General features: G+C 39.5%; 1 protein-coding gene across 8 annotated transcripts in view; it reads right to left on the bottom strand.

Annotated features, from left to right (window-relative positions):
- SWT1 (SWT1 RNA endoribonuclease homolog) overlaps positions 1-26409 on the bottom strand; it is a 34143-nt gene extending 7734 nt beyond the window's left edge. The window contains exons 1-16 of one of the 8 annotated variants that reach the window (XM_085231980.1): positions 26279-26409; positions 25334-25402; positions 22755-22813; positions 20829-21561; positions 19136-19210; positions 18419-18548; positions 18196-18294; positions 12692-12880; positions 12037-12130; positions 10280-10416; positions 9275-9462; positions 7904-8042; positions 7024-7169; positions 5942-5995; positions 5441-5649; positions 3628-3750 (exon numbers count right to left, since the gene is read on the bottom strand). In XM_085231980.1, the coding sequence (XP_085088106.1) occupies positions 3628-3750; positions 5441-5649; positions 5942-5995; positions 7024-7169; positions 7904-8042; positions 9275-9462; positions 10280-10416; positions 12037-12130; positions 12692-12880; positions 18196-18294; positions 18419-18548; positions 19136-19210; positions 20829-21561; positions 22755-22813; positions 25334-25393 (2435 nt within the window). In that variant the 5' untranslated portion in view covers positions 25394-25402; positions 26279-26409. The other 7 variants (XM_085231979.1, XM_085231981.1, XM_085231984.1 and 4 more) reach the window with 7 other exon arrangements.
- Between the last annotated feature and the right edge of the window lie 4 nt (positions 26410-26413).

The raw sequence follows: 26413 nt of genomic DNA, 5'->3' as shown, positions 1-26413 counted from the left end.
CCAGTGCGTTTCAAATTGTAGATATATTAGAAATTCCACTCAGATACTACAGAATTCAGGTTACTTCCTGCAGTAGGTAACAGATACCTGCATACCTTGCACTGCATTAGTACAAATGTCTGAGTACTGTAGCTAACAGTATTTGCTGTAAGCCATTTTTTGTGAGCAATTTTGAAGTTGGCATGTGAACAAAGTATTTTTTTTCTTAGTGTACAGCTTAAAAAAATACCAACCAACCAGAAAGAACTACATAGATTCACCAAAGACTAAACACACTTCTGATGTTGAAAAGGACTTCATATCTAAATGAATTTGGTCGGGAACCACAACACAGTAAGGTTCCATGTAAAACTCCCAGTGGGGCATGCAGACCCTCGAATCAGAAGTTACACTCAGTCGAGTGACTGCTGGTTTGCACAAACACCTTCAGACACACTTAAATGCTGCCCATAAAGCTTTCAAAAGGTTAAGAAAGCTGTCTGTTCCTAGCATTCCAATCACTATGTTTAGGGGAAGACCAGCAAGACATAAGAAGATATTTCAGAAGACAAGACATAAAAGGCTGCAAACACTTCCAATCTTCTTCTGGCACACACCTCGACTTCAACAGGTGAAAAGTTAAATACATCCTCAATGCTTAGAAAGGAGGGAAGTGATGCAGCTCCAATACATCTATATCTTCCAGTATATACACCCCAGCAGCCATTTCTTGTGATGCATTCTGCATTTCTTCAAAAAGAATTTCTGAAGAACTAATCATCTGTGATAAATACTTAAACTTTTCTTCCCTCCAAACATGAAGGGCCCAAATACCTTCCAGTGGGATCAATGGAAGAACTTTTAAAGTGATGAAAAACTTGGCACAAACTTGGAAACCCTGAGTCGCATAAATTCTTCTGTTGCCTCAAAGAGCTACTTGAAAACCAAAAAATATTTCAAGGATCAGGACCCACAACAGGCCCCTTGTAAACTAGTTCAAAATAATACCTAACACAACCAACACACAATACTCAATACAATACTACTGTAAGCCATCACTGAAAAGATGCAGAAATACTACTCATTGCAATTAAAAACAATTTATATACTTTAGTTATATAAAATGACTTGTGGACCGATATCACTGCTTTGGAATAAGTGAAGATTGCCAACAGATTTTTCTTCCTACTCTTCCTGCCTTTGGCATTTTATAAATAATGTAGTACATTTGCTCTAAAGCATCCAGAGAAACACTCAGGTAATCTCCAAAATGCTGAGAGCAATGGATGAGGTGCTGATTTTTGGTAATGATGCACACCTGAGAAACATTTCATGGCTTCACAAACAGATGTACAAACTTTGGAGATTTAATCATCTTTCTTTGTTGTGAATCCATGTAATGCACATGAGCACGTACCATGCCCTTCTCTATGTAAAGGGGAAAGAAGCCATTTGTGCTCACTTCTTAAGCAGTGAATCTCAAGAAGACAGTGATAGAACAGGAGCTCCAGTGATCAGCTACATGTTAGACAGCTATGAAGCAATGCTTTGCTTGCATGGAGCCCTGCTGTCAACAGGCAGGTTACATACAGATGCTAGCCATACTAGTTATTGCCTTTACTATAATGCTGCCCAACATCTATGGCATGCAGCACATTGCCATGTAACTTCTGTTCTGCTATCAGTGTCACTGTAGGAAGAAACAAAGATAAAAGTCTGTACTGCATGATGGAAGTCTTGAGGGAAGAGTAAGACGCACAGAGCTATTGGTGAGAACTCCCCCAAGAAGCAGCCTGTTTTTTATAATACCTGTATTTGTCACAAGCATGTTCAGGCCAGGAGGTCTGGACAGACATAGCAGTGTTGCAGAATATGTTTGTTTATGAGGAAGTGTACAGTCACACGCTTATCTCAAGAAGAGCAACTGTGCTTTTCTAACTGTTTTTAACAACCACAAAGCCTGAACTTCTAATGCAGCTGCACTTTCAACACAACTTATTTTTAAACATTCCAAACTTTCACAAGACTTTCTTTCTTAGTTGTTTTAGATGGCAAGGAACAGAAGCTACCGTGATTTGTCACTAAACCTTTACTGTCTCCAAATTTTCAAGTTAAAACTTTTTCACTACTTTTTCTCCAGATGCTTCATTTTCTGTAATCATACCAATTGCTGTAAGGCACTATTTCAAAAAAAAGAAAAGAAAAAAGGGAAATAAATGCATATTAAGTTCAGCCTTAGAAAGGCTGAGATAACTCCAGTAAAATGAGCCTCCTCCCTTTCACAAACTTCAACTTCCTGTTTTGATACTCTGTTATAAATATATACCATGTATGTGTTCTGCATGTTACATATGTAACTGCAGTGTCCCTAAAAGCACAGCTTCTGACTCTAGCTGGAAAACCTGCTCAGAAACCTCACACTAAGATGAAAACAGATACATGTTGTACGACTCCAGAATTTCCTGCCCCACGACGCCCCCTACTGCAACTCCAGGGGACAAATTCACAGCAAGCTTTTCAAATTGAAACATTCTAAGAAAACCACTTTTATTTACAGAACTAATAATAGTGTACTGTAGGTTAGTAGTAGAAAAGAAAAATTTAAGAGTATTTCAGAATTATTTCATAAACGCTACGGAGTTTCAGCGTAGTCACATGGAACAGAAAATAGATTCCTCATTTCAACAAAGAACCTGAATCCTGTTTGCCTCAAGCACTTTTCTAATCAAAAGGCACATTTTCTGAAAAACAGATTTCTCTGACATAATGGCAGACGTTGTTATTTTAGAGTTCTTCCACAAGGGGGAATACAGAAGATAGGTTGCTTCCAGTAAAAGAAAAAGTGTCAGAAACACCTCCGATAAGGATGCTTACAGCAGTATCTGTAACTTCAATCACAATTACAAAGCAGTTCCTATTAGCACCCTTTACAGGACATGAGCAGGAAAAGGAGAGAGCTGCACAGTCAAGAGAACTTAAAGCATTCTTCTGTAGCTGTTCCTGCTGCTGATTAAACTTCACTGCTACAAAATGAGGACTGTGTAAAGACTGCACAAGAAACACCTTCATCTTTCTGCAGTCCATATTTATTGTTGAGCACGCACACACATTAAAAAAAAGAAAAAGGGAGGAAGAAGGAACAGAGGGAACACTATTCTGCCAAAGGAGAGAGTTCAGCTTGTTACCACTGCAGCAGCACAGGTTTTGACTCATTAAGAATACTCTAGAATTAAGCAACAATGAAATCTCAAAATTCCATCTAAACATTAGAAATGTACCCAATTCCAGCCGGCCTCACATTTGAAAAATAAATGTTCTAAATGATTCTCAGCTCTTGCCACCAGAGCTAATGCAGCATTTAACCATGTCCCAGTTGCTGTAACACTACAGGCAGTTGCCAGTGGCTTGTTATCACATCAAAACAAGTTCCAAGTCATAAAAGAGAAAATTCACTACAAGAAATCTGGTGGTCTACCAAGAGTTAATTATTCTTTCATTACCAATAAATCGTACTATACACATATAATACTGAGATGTTACTGAAAATTATGAAACTAAGCATGCACATGTAACCTCTAGTTTGGTTAAGTGACTTTTAGGACTCTGTGACTGCTATTCTTATGACTTATGATTAGCTGAAACGCTTACCTACGAATTCCTTCAAGGATATAATTCACAGCTGCTAACAGTTTCTGCAGTCCCGAAAAAGCTTCTTCAAATGAGGACTTCACAATTACTGTGTTGGACTCTAACTTCTGGAAAATTTCAAGCCTAATATTACAAAAACAAAGATGAAACAAAGAAAAGTAGTAAATAAAAATCCTTTAAATTCACTGTTGTTTGTATGCACTGCATTCTGACTATTAATAAAACAAGATCAATTTATACTACAGCCATATCTTCTAAAGAAGTCTAGGAAGCCTATGCCCTACAATTGTTCTTCTCTGCTTAAAATTGTCCTTGACAACTCTCTAACAGTATTTTACCTCTGACCTTTACTTAAATAGATTTATCATTAAACTATACTTGAGATGAAAACATCTCTTCATATGTAACTTGAGCAAGCCTCTGCAAACCCCCCAGAAGAGGATGTTTAGGCTGAAGAAGCAAAGAAAATTGCTTTCTATGTACTTTTCCAAGCTTTTTCATTTTCCATATTTAGTGGAACAGGACTGACACCTTTTCTTCACTGGTTGCACTGGGACCACAAGCTGCATTGCATTCATGAAAAATAGCCTCCACTGGTGGGGACAAGCAGGATTTTTTTGATGTAAGATGAGTGTGAAATGACCAGCAATTCTAGAATGTCGTATTTTCTTCACACCACGGTCTTTAACAGGCAGCGAGATCCAACAACTCAGCTCCATTTTCATTTCAAGTGGTATTTTTGGAACAGATTTTCCTCATGAAACAATGTCTATTTGCAACCATGAAACTGAGAAATATCCCAGCCAGAGAACCAATTATCCCCACTATGGAGGAAGAATTGTTTTACACTGTGACTGTTTTCTGATGCAGATCCTCATTTGGCCTGAACGGCACATGAAGTCACCTTCCAGCCAGCTTCAATTCAGATTAATCTGCATTGGTGTAAGCCCAAAAGAATTACACTGGTGCAGCTCCACAGCATACTGAAAGGTTAGTTTAGAAGTGGCATGGGTAGAGATATTATCACTGTTTATTATGACAGTTCTTAACAGATAATAAAAAAATAATGTTCCTTTGTGCTTGACAGAACTCAGATCCCACGTCTCAAAAAAGATTTTAGATTAAGACTACAAAAACCTCACAGTATTTATTCACACTTTTTTTTATAACATGCAAAAAAAAGCACAGTGTTAAAATGATTTTCAAGCAGAGTCTTCAAGAATAACAAAAATAGCAGCAAGACTTCTATATGGAGTAACTTTTCTTACATGCAATTTTGAGTGTATGTGAGAAATGAAATGAATGAGCAGACTCTGCATTTGGATACTTCACCTTTAAGGTGAAGAAATTTGCTTAAAAGGAAAACTATCTCCAATCAATTAAGGTTTAAAAAATAATTTAAGAAGTGCTTTTGCATAGGCTAGTATAGTTCCACAGGGTTTGAGAAGTCACCAAAGGAAAACACAGAGCTTGAATGCCTCTTTCTATGGAAGAAGATTAAATTTTCATTGAAGTCTCCCATTTGTGCATCTTAAGAGCTCTTTAACACTGTTCTCTTAAGTTACTCATTCCATTAAGTTACTCATACACTGCCAGGAAAAGGAACAGCAGGCTATACAGATCAGTGACTGTATCTATATAACATTTCTTATGCTCCTCACTTCTTTGTGTCACAAGCTGTGTGATGCTTTCATTAATCTCAGTTAATTACTAATAGCTTCTTCTGAGCAAAAACAAGCAGTTCCTATGGTATTTTTGAATGGAAATGACATAAACTTATGTTTAACTTTGATATTTCTGTAGTACACCATACCTGTACAAATTCATTGTATTCCATATACCTTCAAGGACTGACCAGATTTCCTGGTGCCTATCTTCTTGAGCAACATGCATGCTTGGAGGCAGCCGTTTTTCTTCAGAGTTTTGAAGATTTGGTGTTGTTTCTTCCATTCTTTCGCACAGAGAACTTTTTGAAAGAACCATGCTGTCTTCAGATAAATTCTGCTCACTGTCTGACCTCACCTTATAAAAGTTTAGAAGCAAACATTGAATGCATTTAATTTCCTAACTTAAGGAAACTTGAAAACTTCTAATTGCTTCAGGTTGTTTTTACTGTTGTTAAGGTGACACTCAAAAAAGCAAGGCATATCTTTTCCAATTTTAACCACCCTTATGACAGTCTCTGTATCTAATGCACCTCTTAGTCTTTTACCAAGGTTTTCTTCTATAACTGTAGATCAGGAAACTGAAGCAAAGGTTAAAACCCTACATCAAAGCTTCACAGGTAAGTTAAAATCAACTACAACGCTCTTACTTGCGCATGGAAAGCCAACACTGCTTTCCCTCCCATGAGTGGTGGCACACTCCTCTGCAATAGTAAAAGTATTCATAGATCAGTGGCAAACCGACACAGGAGATGTATCCAGGTTACACTGATGTGACACAAACAAGTCTGTAAAATGACATTTCCTTGTGAGGTCAAAAGTCAGATAAGGACAGAAGGAAACAAGTTTTCAGACAGAAAGCCTCCTTCTCAATGTGGCACTGATCACAGAATAGTGGCTGACTGCAATGCATGCAGAACTCAGGAGTGCAGCAGAGAACCAAGACTCATGAGCACAAGATACTGGATCGTCCTTCCCCTCCTTGATCTTTCTCTTCTTCCTTTCCCTTCCAGCATTTTCCAAAAGTTAAAATAACTCTAACAGATATTCTGACTTCCACTCTTTTTTTCCACATGAAGAAAGATTTCAAGTCACCCAGGTTCACTATTTCCTTTGTATGCCACTACACTCAGAACTAACAATCATCGCAAACCAATGACATTTCTTCCACAAAAACTCAGAGATGAACTGCACTTAAGGACATACTTCTCAGAGCACAAAAGGTATCAGAACACTCTCTACTAACTACCACAAAGCACATGGTATAAAAGAAGTCCCTCCTGCGTATGTAGTAATACAGGAATACAGCTACTGAGACAAAGAAAGATGAAATAATGTGGCCAGGAATAATAACACAGGATCGATATAAAAAAATAAATCCTTAATTTTAATCCCTAAGACCATCTTTAACAGTTACAAATGCAATATAAAACCAAGACGTTTTTCCTGAAGGCAACTGAAGGTAATGTTTTTCAGTCACATTCCAAATACTAACACATTTATATTAGAAAAAAGCCTACCAAGCATACATGTAGAGATAGATGCTTGCTACAAGAAAATAGAAGTTAAATTTGGGGGGTTATTAGAAAACAACCAATGTATTGCAATGTTTTCTGCCATAATTTTTTTTAAAATTCTGTGAATAACTTAAAAATCGAAGCCAGGTTTACAATACGAACATAGAGCAACTTCAAGAACCAATTAGGTGAACGAATACTGAAACACCTCTCACCTCTGTACATGTTTGGTATAGCTTATTCACTTTCTCATAAGCCCGGGGCAGCACTCCATCATAGTCAGACCTCAAACTGAAAGCGTGCAGTAATTGCTTGGTTTCCTGGAGCAAGACAACAGCTGTTGAGGTGTCCAGTGTTTTACCTGACATTTAGATATTAACATGGGAAATAAAACAATATAATAATTAGATGTTAAGCATTGTTAGCATTGCATTTTTAGGAGGCAATTTTAATACTCAAATATCTGAATTAACTAAGGTGGATATAAGGCCTTGAAAAATGGCTCAGAAACATCAGATTAAGAAGCCTCAAGAGAAATATTAACAACAAGGCGTAGAGCTAACATTTCTCCATCTTAACCAAGTCCTCCAAACTTATCCACAACCTGGCAAGAGGCTTAAATGGCATATTTAACATAATAGATATGGAACAGCAATATCCCAGAGGAGCTGCATCTGCTAAAATCCAGTTCTTAAACATCACACTAAATAAATGGAAGGGTTCTTTTATTTTTTACTTTAAAAAAAAAAAAAACAACAACAAGCCACCCTGTCCTCCTTTACCACATTAAGTCCACTTTATTCCTCTACAGATTATTTATCAAATGCAGATCATTTGGCAACATAAAACACAGAGGGAAATGAAGGGAAGATTATTTTCTTCCTAAAAATAGTTGAGAGACTTCAGTGACCATCACTGTAAACATTCTTTAAAATGCTTCTACATTGATTTTGGTTCTACATTACTAGATGGTTGAACTGGGTGATCTTGTGGGTCTTTTCCAACCTTGGGGATTCTGTGATTTAATCATATAGAGTACATGCCCAGCTAAGATTACTTCTGTAACTGAAAATTAACATTCTTAGAGATTCTTACCTGTACAAAAGTGTTTATAGAGAAATTCAATAGTTGCAAGTAAGTTCCTTGGCACAACATAACCAAAAACAGCCACCCAGTGCTTTTTGTAGCACTGCAGTAAGTTTGCTAATGTCCATGGTGGCTTCAAATATAGTATCTGAAAGACAACACATTTCAAAAGTCAAACAGACATATCCAGTTCTGTTCTTCAATAATGTTATTTGTATTTGCTGAAGCAGAATTCCAATGATTCCTCAGAAATAAAGTTATATTCAGATTTAACAAACCAAACAAAGTTATCTATTTAAAAATTTTGATTCAGCAATATCATTGCATAGGCAAAGATGTCCATGAAGAAGCATCCAGTGTACAATAATAACCTTTCAACATTTGCATGATTTTTCATTCTCCTTTTCTCAAATATTCAAAACACCCCTGAGTAATCTCATAATGCATTACCTATGTACAAAAGCCAGAACAACAGAAAATATGCCTTTGATTATCTACAATTATCCTTCCAATTCTTATTAGTAAGAATAAGCATACTTTTCACAGCTGTGTCTATTATGTGCATACTACAATTAAATTATAATTTATTATTATGATGTGAAACCAGAATTTGGAAAGATGTTGACAGGAACAAGTTAAGCTAATTGTAAATGCCTAATTACTTAGCAACTAATCAAGACTCCATCCTATGAAATAGTAATCATCCCATGCAAACAATTTTTTTTTAAATCACAAAGGCATATGCACAGTAAATTTAAATGTCTCACTAACCCTCACCAGCTATAAAATGAACTCTGTACCAAAGCAGTGTATAATTTAAAAATGTATTGTACCTGAGTACTTATTTTATACTAACAGTAATTTGAAAAAGCGAGTGCTTGGAGGTTAACATCCCTGTAATTCTGCATCTGCAATGTAATGTGTGAATAATTATACTCACATGGTATATAAAAGCACTCTGATGGGAGACAAATGCTTTCAACAACTGTAACGTTGTATAAAATATTATATATATTATATAAATTATATAAACTGTGATGGAATATTTTACTGAAGGATATATCTACAATTCAGTGATTTAACCACACTTAGAAAAGTCTAAGTGCAGTGAAATTAATGCAAAGAGTTTGGAAAATTCACACTGCACAGCCACATAGCCAGAATTTCTATTACCATATTATTAATACTGCAGGAATTACTGGTCAAATAGAATCATCTTATCACAAAATGAAATTGTAAAATTAAACACTCATGTTAAACAGACTGTTACATTAATAAATTACAAGACTTAGCTGTTTAGTTTAGCACAGGTACTGAAATCACTGAAGTATTAAACTTCTTAATACTTGATATACCAAGAAAGATGACATATGAAACTACCTCCATCCATAGGTTTCCAAATACAATTTTCATTTCAGTCTCCAAAATACAAGACAAAGCATCTCCTAAGTTCTTTTCAAGATCTGGAATTATATTTGGAAATTGAGAAGTAAGATGAGTATCACTTCTTTCTGTTTTCTGGAAAGTAAGATGAGCATCACTTTCTTTTCTTTTCTGGAATTCTCTATCTGTAAAGCCAACAGCAATAAAAGATACTAATCGCAACAGCTTCTATAGCTGATACAGGTTGATAGTATACAAATCACTTGTTCCCACAAATAAAAGACAGATTGCACTTTACACTGTGGTACAAAGCAGATAAGGTACACCTAATCAGGTTTCAAGCATTTCTAGTTATACTCACTCGTACTGTGGATATTTTTATTTATGAGCAACTAAACAAGACAATCTAATTTCCACAGGGTATTGCTCATTTGTGCTATCACTTATCTTTTATTAAATACCTCAGATTATATACAGGCAGTGGAGCTATCAGCAAGTATGAGAAGATCACTGCTTACCATTGCAAGCTGTATTTGCATCTTCTGAAACATTAACAAGTAACCCCAGAATCTAGCCCTACTGGTTGGGATGCATGTAAAGCTATTGCTAGAAAGTGTAAAGGATGGGCTCAGTATAAAGGCTTTATAACTAAGCAAGAATAGGACCCAAACTGCTTCAACTGGAAACATCGGTTTTCACTCCTGTAACGTAGGACACAGTTTAAAGGACTGTAAACAAAATTAATTCATGCTGTGCTTTGTTTTGGTTTTCTGTAAAATGAAAAGATGCCACGTGAATTTCCTCACATCATAAGAGACAAATGTTTTAATAAAGATTTCAAACTTTCAGGAAACTGCTTACCTTTGAAAACAGAAAATCTATCCAAAACAAACACTGAGGATTCAAACTGTATAAAAATTGAGGCTATATATATGATCTCCTGCACTGATCAGTAGGTCTCAAAAGCCAGTGTATGTTTATGCACACATTAAACAAACTTACCACATTTCGATTGCTGCAGTTCCAGGCAGTTCAGACGCTTGTTTACATTCAGGTTCAGTAGAGCAGTAACCAAATCCACTTTACAAAGTGCCTTGACCTCACACACAATGGCTTTATTGCATAAATTTTTGTCATCTCTAGGAAAAGATAATTAATTTTTGACATAAAGCTGACAGTACTTCATATTAAGTAATAAGTTACGAATAAAGCACTGAAAGATTTGAATCCTGTAAGCTTATTTTGTGATCTTCTGAATATAAGAAAGTATACCTTCTTACAAGGTTAGAATCAGTTCAGAAAAAAAAAAAAAAAAAAAACAGAAAATGAACTGAACTAGCTACTCTGAAAGAGTATTTGTCAGGCTCTGAGCTTGCTTTAAGAAAAGCAAAACCACAAGTACTGCAGTAGTGATGCTTAGTTGCTATGATCTTAGAATGCAGACAAGGCTATGATTTGAAGACATTCATACCTTATTACACTGATATAATGCAGCCCTATTTTCCATAAACTGCTGACTGAGTTATATTCACAGATACCACCTTCAGGCACATATACTGGAGCACAACTGCTACAAACTTGGGCTCTGGTACTCTCTCACAAATTCCCATTGCTTATACTGATAAAGGATAAAGGCATTTTCAGATGAAAAGCACTTTTAAGGTCACCAGCAACACCTTCTGTTCTTTACTCAGAGAAATCTAAAGGGTGAGAGAGCTGGAGCTCTTCAGCCTAGAGAAGAGAAGGCTCTGAGGGGACATTATAGTGGCTTTCCAGTACCTGAAGGGGCCTACAGGAAAGCTGGGGAGGGATGTTTTACAAGCACATGTAGCAACAGAATGAGGGGACCTTTAAACTGCTTTAAACTGGAAGAGAGTAAATTTAGACTAGATATTAGGAAAAAAGTCTTTACTGTGAAGGTGCTGAGACACTGGAACAGGTTGCCCGAGGGCTTGTGGATGCCCTCTCCCTGGAGGCATTCAAGGCCAGGCTGGATGGGGCTGTGAGCAATCTGGGCTATGGGAGGCGTCCCTCTTTATAGCAGGGGGCTGGAACAAGATGGTCTTAAAGGTCCCTTCCAACACAAACCATTCTACCATTCTATGAAATAGTGTTTTCAGCAACAACCCAGTCAACACATCAACTTACACAAACCAACTGATATGCAGGTAATCAACTTTATTTCCTGAAACATACCTAACTGTTTATGGTCTAGGAATACTAGTCTTTTAAAAAATTAGCTTCACATCACTTGATCCAAGGGGATCCAAATGAAGAATCAATTCTAGAAACTCAGCTGTAACCATCACAGAACAAGCACAGAAGTCAATCTGTCTCCCTCTTCTCTCTTTCTAAGATTAATTGCAATGGTGTTTATCACCCTCCCCAACCCAGAGACAAACCCACCTGGTAGCTAACTGGATCTCAGTCATTAATAAAAGTACATTTTTTAATCTCATAATTCCAATATTTGTTAAAAATTTGAGTAAGATTTTGAAAATTTGAGTTATTCTTTCAAAAGTTTTGAAGTTGAATAAACTTTACTTCAGGCCTTGTACACTTGAAGGCAATTACAGCTACAATCTTCATGTTTTACTGTACCCTTGTACAGCAGCTTCTAAGGGAGCAACTGCTCCTCAGAAACTTATTCCAGAAGCAGTTCTTCGTTTTAAGATACAATTTGAAAATGCTGTATGCTGAATGTATGCATAAGACTACCTTAAATCTCATAAGAGCTCGAGAAACACCCAGGAACTCACGTGCACAGTATAACAACAGCTTGAGGAAAGAGGCTCTGGTACTGCAGACAACACTGTAAAACACGATCATCATTGTTCTCATCACTCAGGCCATCTGCAAATTTAGTTAAAGCAGTGATGACACGTATAGAAACAACTAAGCATAAGAAAACTTCATTGCAGTCACAGTACTATTTTTAAATGCAGCACTCCCTAGACAAGGACAGAGCAGTGTATTCAAAGCACAGATCTGAGATTTGAATTCCCAGGTTCTGCTCCTCTCAAAGAAAACCACTGTTGGGGCAGAAAACTTCCAGTGAGCCCTGCACAAACTTCTAAGCATGTTAGATTCTATGACAATGGACTCAAAAACAAAAGCATAAAATAGATCCCTAGCTTGTAGATTAAAAAAAAAAAAAAAGTAAAGATGAATTTTCATTAAGTAATTATCCACACAGCAACTTAATAGACGCAGTTTAAAGTAGAAATAATCAATAAAACGACAGAGAACATTTGCATATTATAGCCATAGGATATGCTCTGAAGACTCCTGTAAACAATTAGCAAGTTTTAATTAGCAAACTGCAAAGTAAGAGTGAAGACCATATTAAATTACAAATTTAGTGCAGAAGTTCACATGAGGATTAAGTACTCCAAGTCAAACTGCATGTCTTACATATTTTTTGTGAAGCAAGTTGCATGGATTGCCCCCACAGTTTTGGATCCTGATTTTTGAGACACGTGTAGATGAATTGGACTGCAGGAACAGCCTTCTGTCGAACATGCACTAACATCTTCCCCTTCTTCAAGTTGTCCAACTCTTGTAAAACAACCCAGGGAATTATCAAGGCAAGTTTGCCAACCCCTACAATGAAAAAAAGGCCAAAAAAAAAAGACATTTTGTAAGGCTAATTGAAGTCCCACAGTTTTTTATTAAATTTTATTTTAAAAATTTTAAATAAAATAAATTTTATTATTGAAATTTTATTTCAAACACTTTATTTATATAAGCTCATGTTTTTTGTTTTTTGTTTGTTTTTTGTTTTTAACTAATAGTTTTCATATTTAGTGCTCAAGAAATACCGAGCATTAAAAACGAACCAGTGAAATCAACCAAGCTCCCTCTTTCATTAAACCTCAAACTAAAAGTACATTGGCTACATGTTAAAAATAAAACAAAACAAAACAAAACAAACAAACAAAAAAAACCTACCAAACGAACAAAAGGAATAAAAAATTTTCAAGAAAGTATACTGACAGCAGTGGGTAGCAATATTATAACACACTTAGAATGATCAACGTCCTGTCACATACTCACTGTAATACTTTAGAGCAAGATAACAGCAGCTGAAAAGAACAGGCTAAAAACACTGGATGAGTCACAGCAGCCACTGTGCAAAACCAATCAGTAAATAAAAGGAGCAGTGGGTTGTGCTAATTCTCAACCAACATTCTTAAGCAAGGAACAGGAAGAATGGCTATTAAACCGTATTTTCATTTGTATCTAAGTATGGTTTCAGCTTCAAAACTATTACAAATAAAATGTATAAATAGAATACACTATAAATATTATAAATGGAATAATGGTAATTCAGAGATTTCATAACTGCTTTCTTGGTCCACCCAGGACAAATACTTAATTATATGCCTTCTCATTCATGTGGTAAGAATGCAATTTTTAAGATATCCACTAGCACCCACCTGCTTTGTAGTAAATAGGTAGCAGTCTGCAATCTTCTAAATATTTTGCATAATTGGGCTAGTGTTTAATTGCAAAATTAAAAAACAATGCATTTAAGGCAGCAGTTCCCAGTTTACGCAACACAATTCCTATCTTGACAAATAGACAATCTGACACACTCTTGGAAATTACTTGGGCTCTTACTAACGTTATTTTCCACATGGCTGGAATACCTGCATTTGTTATCTACATGAACCAAACCACCACAATTATTCTTAGTTTCCAAATATGTCTAACAGGAACTAATAAGCACAATCCTAATTCTGCTAACAGTAAATCATCGTTACCACTAGTAATGGACTAAATGTTTCAAGGTTTCTCTCAAAATATCTTTATCAATGACCTTGAAAGTGGTGGAACGCACCCTCAGCAAATTCACAGACTGAACTGAGTGCTAAGACAGAAGAAAGGGATGCCATTTAAACAGATCCGGACAAGCTTTGAGAAGTGGGCTCATGTGAACCTTCATAAGTCCAAGTCCAAGGAATCCCAGATATGTGTACAGACAGGGAGAAGAATTCACTAAGAAAAGTTCTTGCAGAAGACTTGTGGGTTCTGGTAGACAAAAAGTTTGACATGAATGCAAGGCATGCAGCTTGCATGGTGAATTACGTATCATTACATCATTATTACATCATACAACCATTTCCAAGGCTGTATCAAAAGAGGGGTGGCCAGGAGGGCAACAGAAAGTGATTGAAATCTCCTACCCTACTCTTCAGAGGCCCGACTGGAGTATTGCATACAGGTCTGGGGCCCCCAGCTCAGGAAAGACACAGAGCTGTTGGTGTGAGACCAGAAGAAGTGCACAGAGATGTTTGGGGGGATGGAGTACCTCTCCTTTGACAGAATAGGGGAGCTGCTGGGCTTGTTCAGCCTGGAGAAGAAAGAATTCAGGGACCAGGTGGGAAGGGGCAACCTCAAAGATAGCAAGGGATGCAAATTTGTCCCTGCTGGGGGCAACAAGCAGACTGCCCCTCAGCCTGTCCCACCTTCCCAGGTGCTCTTACAGAACTCTGTGCGCAGCACGGGAAATAAACAAGAGGAGTTAGAAACCATGGCGCAGTTGGGAAAGGATGACCTAACTGCTATCACAGAAACATGGTGGGATGAATCCCATGATTGCAATACCCTGATTGAGGACTACAGGCTTTTCAGAAGGGACAGACAGGTAAAAGGGGCGGCAGTGTTGCTCTCTGTTAGGAAGTGGATCGATTGCCAAGAGCTGTGTCTGAGGAACAGCCAGGATCAGGTCGAGAGCGTGTGGGTAAAAATCAAGGATCAATCCAGTAAGGGGCATCTAGTGGTTGGGGTCTGCTGCAGCCCAGCTGATCAGGAGGAGCCTGTTGACGAGGCCTTTTTGCTTCAGCTGCAGAAGGTATCACACTCATGGACTCTTGTCCTGATGGGGGATTTGAACCACCCAGATATCTGCTGGGATAGCAGCACAGCGGGTGGCAGACAATTCCTGAAGTGTCAAGAACAACTTCCTGGTCCAGGTAATAGACAGACCAACCTGAGGTGAAGCCTTACTGGACCTAGCGCTCACTAACGCAGAGCAGAGCATTAGAGAGATTAAGACTGGAGGCAGCCTGGGCTGCAGTGACCATGCCTCAGTAGAGTTTGTGATCTTGAAGCCTGGCAAAAAGCAGAGCTGATGTGCTTTAAGAGAGCAAGAATACAGGCCTGGCAAAAGCAGAGCTGATGTGCTTCAGGAGACTAAACTTTCAGCTGCTCGAGGAACTGCTGAGTGGGATCCCCTGGGAAACTGTTCTTAAGGGCATGGGCACAAAACAGAGCTGGCAGCTCTTTAAGGACACCCTTCTGAAAGCACAACAGCTCTCCATCCTCAGCAGAAATCATCAAGCAGGGGAGGCAGGCAACCACTGTGGCTGTGCAAGGACCTGCAGCTTAAACTGAGAGAAAAGAGGAAATGTACAGAAAGTGGAAACAGGATTGTGTATCCTGGGAGGAATACAGGGCTGTTGTCCATGTGTGTAGAGATAGGATTAGGAAAGCCAAGGCACAGATGGAGCTGAACTTGGCGAGGGATGTGAAAGATAACAAGAAGAGGTTCTACAGGTACATGGGCAGGGGGAGACAGGCCAAGGAGAGTTTTCCCCTTTGGATGAAAGGTAATGGGGAACTGGCTTCCTCAGACATAGAAAAAGCTGAGGTGCTCAGTGAGAGCTTTGCCTCAGTCTTCACGGGTGATCAGGCTTCCCACATCTGCCAGGACCATGAGCCTGTACGTGAGGGTGTGGGGAGTGGGATCTATCCCACTGTAACAGTGGAAAAAGTCCGAGTCCTCCCATGAAATTGAACACGTATAAGTCCATGGGGCCAGATGATATCCAGCGTAGGGTTCTGAGAGAGATAGTTGATGTGGTTGCCAAGCCGCTCTCCATCATATTTAAAAATCACAGCTGTCTGATGAAGTTCCCAGTGACTGGAAAAAGGGAAATGTTACTCCCATCTTTAAGAAAAGGAGAAAGGAAGACACGGGGAACTAAAGTCAGTGTGCCTCGCCTCTGTGCCTGGAAGATCATGGAGCAGATCCTCCTAGAAGTTATGTTAAGGCACATATGAGATAAAGAGGTGATTGGAGACAGCCAGCATAGCTGCACCAAGAGCAGATCACACCTGACCAATCTGGTGGCCTTCTATGATGGAGTGATGGCATTGGTGGATGGGGGAATGGCGGTGGATGTCATCTACCTGGACTTCTGCAAGGCCTTTGACATGGTCCCTCACCACATCCTTCTCTCTAAACTGGAGAGATGTAGATTTAAAGAATGGACTGCTCAATGGATTAAGAATTGGCTGGTTGTAGCCAAAGGGCTGTGATCAGTGGTTTTGTGTCAGGGTGCAGGCCGGTCACAAGCAGTGTCTCTCAGGAGTCGGACTTGGGACCGGTGCTCTTCAACATCTTCATCAATGACAGATGATGGCATCGAGTGCACCCTCAGCAAGTTTGCAGATGACACCAAGCTGAGTAGTACAATCAATACACTGGAAGGAAGCGAAGCCATCCAGAGGGACCTGGACAGGCTGGAGAAGTGAAAACCTAGTGAGGTTCAATAAGGCCAAGTGCAGGGTGCTGCACTGGGTCGGGGCAATCAGGTATTTATACAGACTGGGGGAAGATCTCCTTGAGAGCAGCCCTGTGGAGAAGGACTTGGGGGTCCTGGTGGATGAGAAGCTAGACATGAGTCAGCAGTGTGCGCTTGCAGCCCAGAAGGCCGACTGTGTTCTGGGCTGCATTAAAAAGGGATGGCCAGCAGGGAGAGGGAGGTGATTGTCCCCCTCTGCTTGGTTCTTCTGAGGCCCCATCTGCAGCACTGTGTCCAGGCCTGGGGGCCCCAGGACAGGAAGGATGTGGAGCTCTTGGAGCGGGTCCAGAGGAGGGCATTGAGATGATCAGAGGGCTGGAGCAGCTCTCCTATGAGGAAAGGTTGAGGGAACTGGGCTTGTTCAGCTTGGAGAAGGCTGCAGGGAGACCTCATTGTGGCCTTCCAGTACTTGAAGGGAGAGGATAAACAGGAGGGGGAATGGTTGTTTACGAAGGTGGATGGTGATAGGACAAGGGAGAATGGTTTTAAACTCAAGACAGGGGAGACTTAGTTAGATATTAGGAGGAAGTAGATAGAAGGAAGTTTTTCATACAGACACTTTGGCACAGCTTGCCCAAGGAGGTTGCGGATGCCCATCCCTGGAGACATTCAAGGCCAGGCTGGATGTGGCTCTGGGCAGCCTGGTCTGCTGGTTGGCGATCCTGCACATAGCAGGGGGTTGGACCTAGATGATCATTGTGGTCCTTTCCAACCCAGGCCATTCTGTGACTCTATGATCCCTCAACTGTGACCATCCAGTACTTGAGGGGAGCTATGGGAGGGAGATCAACTTTTGATGTGGACAGACAGCGTCAGGACAAGGGGGAATGGTTTTAAACTGAGAGGAGATTTAGGTTAGATGTTAAGGGGAAATTCTTTACTCAGAGGGCAGTGAGGCCCGTCACAGGCTGCCCAGAGAAGCTGTGGGTGCCCCCTCCCTGAAGGCATTCAAGACCAAGTTGGAAGGATCCCTCAGCAGCCTGACCTGGTAGATGGCAACAAGCCCACAGCAGGGGGAGTGGAACTGGATGGGCTTTAATTTTTTTTTCCAAGTCACTCTATGATTCTTTGAAGACATATTTACTGAGAATTTAAGTGCATAGGTATAAGCATAATAGGCTTTACTTAATATCTGAACTTTTCTTAAGAAGCCTATTTGGGTTCATAGAACCAGCATTGTTAAGTGAGAGCCTTCTGGCTCATATGACACCTACTGTCTTTTTAAGCTCAGATGTTTTTTTGTTGTTGCTGTTTGTTTCATGCAGCCTGAAATTCTTATATCTGTTTTTCCCAAAAATTCTTGTTGATCACCATGTATTCACATACCTGGTATATCCTCAGATTTCAGGGACCTGACAAACTCAAGGTGACTAATCATTATATTTGTGTCAATCACTACTAGTATGTTCAGACCGGAAGAAGTCTCTGGCAAAAAGAATAATAGCACAGTTATTATTAGAAAATCAGTTGCCTGCTTTCTACACAGGGCACTAACTGATTTTAATAACCAGATGCTTGTACCACCAAAAAACACAAGATCATGACATACCAGCAGAAATATTTAAATCCTGTTCTGGTAGATCTATTTCCATACTTGTCAGTTCTCCACAGGTCTGTACTACAGATTGGGCCATCCTCTTTTCAATACGAGCAACATGCAAATCCTCAACTATCTGCATCTACAATAAAAAATACGTGCACTTCTGAAATCAATTATGGGTAAGAAATCACTTTTGAATTGTAACAAAAAAATTTACTTTTGCATTAATTACTTTGTTTAGCTGATTAAAACTGAAAGACAAAAAAAAATTAAGTTGGTACAGAAAAATGTAAGTTATGAGTATCTTGCAGCCAAGAAATCTTTGTTCTGAGAAACTTTTTGGCTTAGTATTCAAAACTTTTCTTCCATTTTTTGTTAAATAGTCTGCAAGTAATCTGCCAGATGTTTCTCAAAAAAAAAGTCTCTCCTCCTACTGGAACGTAAGAGGTGAGAAAATGAGATAGCTGAGTATGCAAGCAAGTATGAAGGCCTCTGGTGTTGCAGAGAGTAAAAAGAAGGCAATCTTCCTACCTCAAAGAGTTCCTGATTACTATTTCATCAAGTTTGTTTAGTATTTGAAAAAAAGGTTCCAAGTATTTAGATCATACAGATCTTAGACCAGCAATGCAAAATACTAGGAAAGGCCATGGAACTACTAACTGCACAACCTCAATGCCATGAATTGTTAATTCCAACTAACAAGTGTTAAATGAAAGCATTACTAACCTCTTGGTCGCCTTCTAGGTATTCACAGCCTTGAGGCAATGGAAAGGTTGTACTGCTTTGAGGGGATGGAAAGTCCTGCAGGAAGAATTAAAAACAATATACCAACACCACAGAATAGCAATTAAGACTGAGGAAAAAGCATCAAGTTTTTTTAATCCTGTCAAGAGTCAGAATATAGCTCTTTAATATTATATAAGTACACTTACTTAACTTTTGGGTAGATTTTATAGTCTCTCTTACTTGGTAGAGTCAGATGCGAGTGAGAACTCAACAGAAACAAGTAATAATAGAAACAGGACATAGAACAGTCTTTTTTAAAAGGTTATTTTTAGAAAACACTCAATACTGCCAACTGAAATTGGAAACAAAACATATTCTCAATACCTCTGAAAAAGGATCTACATCATTTCAAAAGGCCTCTCTAGCTTTCTTTTAAAGTAAATACAGTAGTTAACACAGTAAGGCTCTTCCTGATCTTCTGTCGGTTTGTGACTAGGAACAGTATGAAATAAGTTTTCTTTTAATAACCATTTAAAAGTATTACTGAAATATCTGATAACTTTAATGGCTTTTGTTCATTTGTTTCAAAAAAAAAACTTTAGAATTTGTACTAACATTTTAGCAATCAAATTAACTCAGTGTCTTCATCTGGGCTCCCCAGTGCAAAAAAAAAAATACATTAATAGAGTGAGTTGAACAAAAAGTTCATCAAGATAATTGAAGGTCTGGAGCACGTCACGTAAGAGAGAGGCTGAAAGAGCTGGTATTGTTTAGGTCTGAAAGAGATGGCTAAGGAAAATCTTATCAATATATATATGTATCTAATGGGATAGTGTAAAGAAGATGGAACCAAGATCTTAGTGGATCCCAGTGAGAGGACAAGAGGCAAAAGGCACAAACTCAAACAAAGAAAATTCCATTTGAACATTAAAAAAAACAACCTCTTCTTTTTCCACTGTTAAGATGTTTGAACAGGTTGTCCAGAGGGGGTACGGAACCGCTGTCCTTACAGATGTCCACTGGATGCAGTTTGGACAACTGCCTCTAGCTGAGTCTGCTTAAGCAGGGAGAAGGACAAGCTGACCTCCCAACCTCAACAATTCTGTGATTCTGTACGTAATTACTATGTTGCATACATCCAAAATGACCACAACAACATAAAATGAACAGAAATCTCTAATAATTAATGGTAGGCATGTTAAACAACAAACAAAACAAAAAAATAAGGACAATCAAGATAAAGGTGATATGTAAATTAGAGGTGCAAAGATGAATGCAAATCAGAACTCAAGACTGAACCTGATCACAGCCAGCAAGTTCTTCCGGCATCACTTGGCTGGCAATAAGCACCTGTTTGGCAGGGGCTTTCATTGGCTCAATTTGTACACACAACCACATCAGCTCAAAGAAACATTGTTGAGTTATCCCTGAATTAAGTATCCCACACCCCTGGCAAAAAGATAAAGCTACAAAAGCCTACATACAGACACAGTCCTAGTTTGACTAAGCATTTAGTAGAGCAGATAAGCATTTTAACGTGATTTACAGTGTGACCAGAAAAATCCATCTAGCAGGCTATGGCATCCTGAGCCTTGCAAGAAGGCAAGTCTACTTACATACAAACTACCTGCCATTCAGAAACCAGCCTAGAACAGATATTTGCGTAATACAGAAATAACTGAGTTCTCATTACCTGCTTAAAACAAAACGCTGTGGCTTCAAAGTTCCCTTTTTCAGTCCCTGAACTACAACTAACTCGATCAGCATTCTGTTTTTTCCATTTACAACAGTCCCATTGCTGCAGTGTTTCAGTTGAGCAGTGTGATGTACGCTTGTTAGCATGTTGATTTTTCTTAGAAAATTCCTTATATTCTTCTTTATACTTTTCTTCACAAGTCCTAGATAACATATTTGACTTCTTAGTGAAAGGTCTATCATGACACACAGTCTCTGCAGATGTGCTAGGTGGCTTTTTTTGAATTCTGACATCTTCACTCGTTTTTCTAGATCTGTCTGCCTTTTTATGAGGCACATATAAATTATACACAGATGACTTCAGTTGTCCCAACACAGTTTGTTCAACTTTTACGTTTGGTTTACAAAGTTCAACTTTCTTTTTCTTCACCACCTTGTCTCTCTGAACCAGAAAGCTATGACAGTGTCTTTTTCTTTCTTTACCATCAAAAGGACCTTTGTTATGATCTTCCCTGCTAGTTATCACTACATCAGCAGTGCCTGAACTTTTTCCATGTGTAGCTTCTTTGGATTTAAATTGTATAACTATTCTCTTTCGCTTTTCATATTTGATTAAAGAATTAGCTGTGGTTTTGCTTCCATTTGGAGATTCTCCTTGGGATTGTCCATCAGCACAAGTATTAGAACTTCGGTATGGTTTCTTCTCTTGTCTGCCTTTCTCTTGTTTGAATCTACAGAAATTTTACCAAAAAAAAAAAAGTCATGTAATCTAGCTCAGTTAACATCATACAACAAAAGAAAAAAACAACAAGAAACATTGCCTTCGATTTAGGCAGTTACAACTGCGTATTTATGGGTACCACTTTGATGTATCTTTAAACAAGAACTTGCAATATCTGTCCTCTATGAAGCTTGCTGTAGGGCTTTCATTATTTACATCTATGACTGTAGAGCCATTTCAAAGTACCAAAATAAGAAAAAGCTTTTTCTGTATTTCACTACCTGGAGAGATGTCCTATTACAGCTTATTCCTATCTTACCGCACAGATGAATTTTAACAGCATTTTAATTATACGTAAGGTGTACCACTCTAGAGATCAAGTATGTAGCAGTTAGGCTTGGTCACACATTGCCAAACACTTAATGGCCCTCAAATAGGGCAGAATAAACAGAATGAGTAACTTGCAAAAGGAACAACTGAGGGAAACATATAAATGTTCTACAGGAATCGTGATATGAAGACCAAATAAGAAATTATTTCTTATAAAAGCAGAGAAAATACTCATTAGATTTATTAGACACTAGGTTTAAAATACCCCTGACATTTACTCCCGTGCCCTGTAATAGTACTATGAAAGTGCTGAGGAGGTAAAGGCCATTTAAGAAATGCCTGTAGAACAGATAACTAGAATGTCCTGGCAAATATGCAACAAGCTTTTGCCATGATTAAGAAACAATCCAAAGCTTTACCCTCTCAGGACTCATAAGAACATTCTTACTCTATATTAGTTTTCAAATACCTTTTACACTTGCTATGCTTAAGGTGAAAGTTACTTTATTTGCCTCAAGTAGCCTATATTTTGCTAACATAACATGAAATATGTGGTAAAGACCTACAAGGTACTGCTCAAGGCAGGAAAAAAAAGGCTTTTTATAACAGTAGTGTTGGAAGGATACTATTCTACTTTATTTGAAGTGCAATGATATACTTTATAGTTTAAAATTGTTTGAATCCTGTTTTCTCAACAACCTCAAACTGACTAGTTCAGACAGAATCCACCCATAAATCTACTCATAAATGCAATGCCAACACATCAGTTAAATTGCCATATTTTATTTACTGAAAACAAAAGTAGAAAACAAATCTTAAATTCAGTATTCAAAACAATCCAATGGTAGTTATATTTAATGCGAGAGAATTTACCTTTGAAATTCTGTCTGTCTGTCCACAGTTTGGCTATAAGACTGCGTGACTTCAGAGTTCTGAAAGAAAGAAAAAAAGCCCAAGCGCTTTTAGAGAAAACTGCTGTAACAAACTCTTCACAAGATGGAACAAGCTATTATTTCATATTAGAGTCACAGTGATTTTGAATAAGGTGACCTTGAAAAGGGCAGTTACATACCTCAAGATCCAAAGGGGAGAAGTGTTACTGTATAATGAATATTAAGATGTTATAATTACAAAATAAACAAGAGAGTTAGGCAGAGAATAGATAGAAAGCTTACCCATATCCTGGGCTCGCTTATGAAACTCCAGCCCTGGAATATACAATACATGAACAGTCTGCACATATGGTGTCAGCACCTACCAGAGACAGCACGCTGGCACAGGCTGCTTAGAGAGGCTGTGAATACTCCACCCCCCGCAGACATTCAGGGCCAGTCTGGATGAGATTCTGGGCAGCCTTATCTAGCAGCTGGCAACTCCGCCCATGGCAGAGGGGTTGGAACTAGACGATTTTTAAGGCTCTCTCCAACCTAAGCCATTCTATCATTCTATGCCTTTCACTCATAAGAAGGAAGTAGTAATGTGCTTTATTGACACGAGACAGTGACTTAACAGAGCTCAACAGTAAACATGGCAGTGCTTTATCAAGATTCAATTGCATGGTATGCTTATTTATTTCGCAGAGGATTGAGTCAGATGAAAATCATCGGGAAGACCTTCCTATGAGTCACAAGATTCAGAGTCAAACTCCTTGCCTTGCCAGAGGAGCATGGGAGCAGCTGGATCCAACCTTAGGCCAAGACTTGGTCAACAGTTAGCTCTAAAGGATTGTATGCACCATCAATCCTTTTTATTACTTAGCTAAAACTACACAGTAAGCCAGCCACTAGTCACTCACCAAGTATTTGTTGCAAGGATTTTTTTTTAATCTCCAGGATTAAATAATCACCACTTTGAGAGGTGTCCCCACTCAAGGGAAAATCCTGGTGTGGGGCCCACTGCCACGTAGGAAGGCTGAGGAGCTCTGGGCTGTCCCCTTTTTATCAGGTGAGACCTGGGGGTTCTGATGGATGAAAAGCCAGCATGAGCCAGCAGTGTGCTCTTGCAACTCGGAAAGCAAATGGAATCCTGGGCTCCATCAGAAGAGGGGTGGCCAGCAGGGACAGAGAGGTGATTGTCCATCTCTACTCTGCTCTTGTGAGGCCCCATCTGCAGTACTGTGTCCAGGTCTGGAGCCCACACTACAAAAAAGATAGGGAGACGTTGGAGAGGGTCCAGAGGAGAGCCACGAAGATGATCAGGGAACTGAGCACCTCCCCTTTGAGGACAGGCTGAGGGAGCTGGGCTTGTTCAGCCTGGAGAAAAGAAGGCTGTGGGGTGACCTCATTGCAGCCTTTCAATACCTAAAGGGAGCCTACAAACAGGAGGGGAATCAACTCTTTAAAAGGGTAGATAACAGTAGGACAAGGGGAAAAGGTTTGAAGTTGAGGCAGGGAAGATTTAGCTTGGATGTCCAGGGGAAGTTCTTTGCTGGGAGAGTGGTGCTGGAACAGCTGCCCAGAGAGGCTGTGGATGCCCTGTCCATCCCTGGAGGTGTTCAAGGCCAGGTTGCATGGGGCCCTGGGCAGCCTGGTGTGGTGTTAAATGGAAAGGTTGGTGGCCCTGCATGTGGCAGGGGGTTGGAGATTCATCATCCTTGTGGCCCCTTCCAAGCCTAGCCATTCTGTGATTCTGTAAATAATAATGAGGAATTCAGGAAGAAAAAGAAGAGGTACGAACAACTGGCTGTATTTTCTACACAAGCAAAAAGCTTCTAATGTGTGTAACTCAGGTTATTAAGTCCATCATATCACATTCATCTACAAATGCCTGCGAACATTTTTCGAAACATTCATATTAAGATAATTAAAAGCTCTCTCATTTCATATATACTTTGCAAAATTAGACAGAAAAAGTTAGCAAGCTGGACTTATTAAATTACTGATTTACTGGCTATGTATTACTTGCAGAAAATAACTTTCCAGGAGCATATATGAAAAAAGAAGCAAAGCTACAGGAAAGCACTAGTAGCAGATGCATTTTATACAGATATATATCATGCACTAATAATCTAGATCTAATTTTAGTAATTGATTTGTATCTCAATTGTTAAGAAGAAGTATCTGAAAGTCGCTTTTTAAGATGCTAAAAAGTGCAATTTGTAAATAATCAAAAAATCAATATATATTGGTACAAGATAAAGAATAGCCAAAGAGGAGAATAATTTTTGTAAGTTTCATGCTCAACAGCCCTCACCAGACAGATATAGTATAATTAAAAAAAAAAATCCCTTAATTTCTGATACCTATCCTACCCATGGGCTCTGGAGGAAAAGAGATCAGTTACCCGGCTGGAACCTGCAGCTATCTGAACATCCAACCCTCCTGCTGCTCTTGGTGAAGAGCATTTCATTTTAACATTGATTCATTCTTCCATCACAAAACTGCTAAATAATTCACTCTTCTTTTTCGTGTGGGGATCCAATTAAAAAAATACAATGATACAGATAATCCTACTTTGTCATCTTGGCCATTCAAACTGTTTTCCTTTATTTTCTTCAGTTTCTGTTTGGACATCTTTCAAACCTATGAAGAAAAGAAACAGCATCCCTGTTATTACTTCACATTTTTATTGCCTGCCAGTAATAAAAAAATACTGCAACTGCACTGAGAAAAAAATTCTCTTTAGTTTCCTCTTCACATTACACAGCCACAGCCAGTCTGAGCAGCACCAGGGATCCGCATATCACTCGGGGAACTTCACAGAAGAAAGGCTGTCCACTCCTTGCTCTGCTACCTGCTTGAGACTTGCCACCACAGCAGACACAGCAAGCTAACAAAGACAAACACCGTGCCGTGCCTTCAACACGGCCTCGGACCTCTACAGCAGTTCCAGCTATTTTTAATTAACACCTCCACACATCATCCCACTGCTGTACGACAGAGCGTTTCTCGGATACGAAGCACTGAACTGAACCGAACCGAACCACTTCTAGGCTAACTAAAGAACGGCTTCTTGCTAGGAATAAGCAAAGAGCAGAACGGGGCAGAAGCGAAGAGCCGAGGCAGTCAGCTGCCAGGTTCGGGCCGTTGCGACGCGCGGCGCCCAGGCGACCCGCCCCGCTCCCTCAAGTCACGATGGGCCGTACACTAGGCGCCCCTCGGATGGCGGTGAGCGCTCGCTCAAACCGCGCGGACGGCGCGCGGGGCTGGAAAGCCTTTCCGCCCACTGCGAGTTTCGTCACGCGGTTACTTCGGGCCCGGAGAACTCGACACACCGCCTCCCGGAGCGCAGTCTGTGCCAGGACGACGAGCCCTCAAACGTTCCTGTCTGAGGGAAGCACCGGTCCCTCGGAGCGCGGCCTCCCACCATAGTACGGCCCACCGCCGCCACCCCTTCTCTTCCCCTCGTTCCAGCAGCCCCACCCACCGGGCCGAAACAAATCTCCCTCTGGAGCAGACCTCCAACAGCACCACACTATTCCAGCCCGGAAGGCCCTTCTTTCTTCTCTCCTCCTTCCACCGCGGTGCTCTGGGAAATGTAGGCGGTGCGTCCCGCCTCCCGCCCGGCCGGGGAAAGAAAGGCGTGTGGGTAAG

This window comes from Meleagris gallopavo, chromosome 10, assembly GCF_905368555.1.
Source record: "Meleagris gallopavo chromosome 10, MGAL_WU_HG_1.1, whole genome shotgun sequence".
Lineage (NCBI taxonomy): Eukaryota > Metazoa > Chordata > Aves > Galliformes > Phasianidae > Meleagris > Meleagris gallopavo.
Note: the sequence above shows the minus strand (reverse complement) of the source record. Positions and strands in the feature narration are given on the sequence as shown.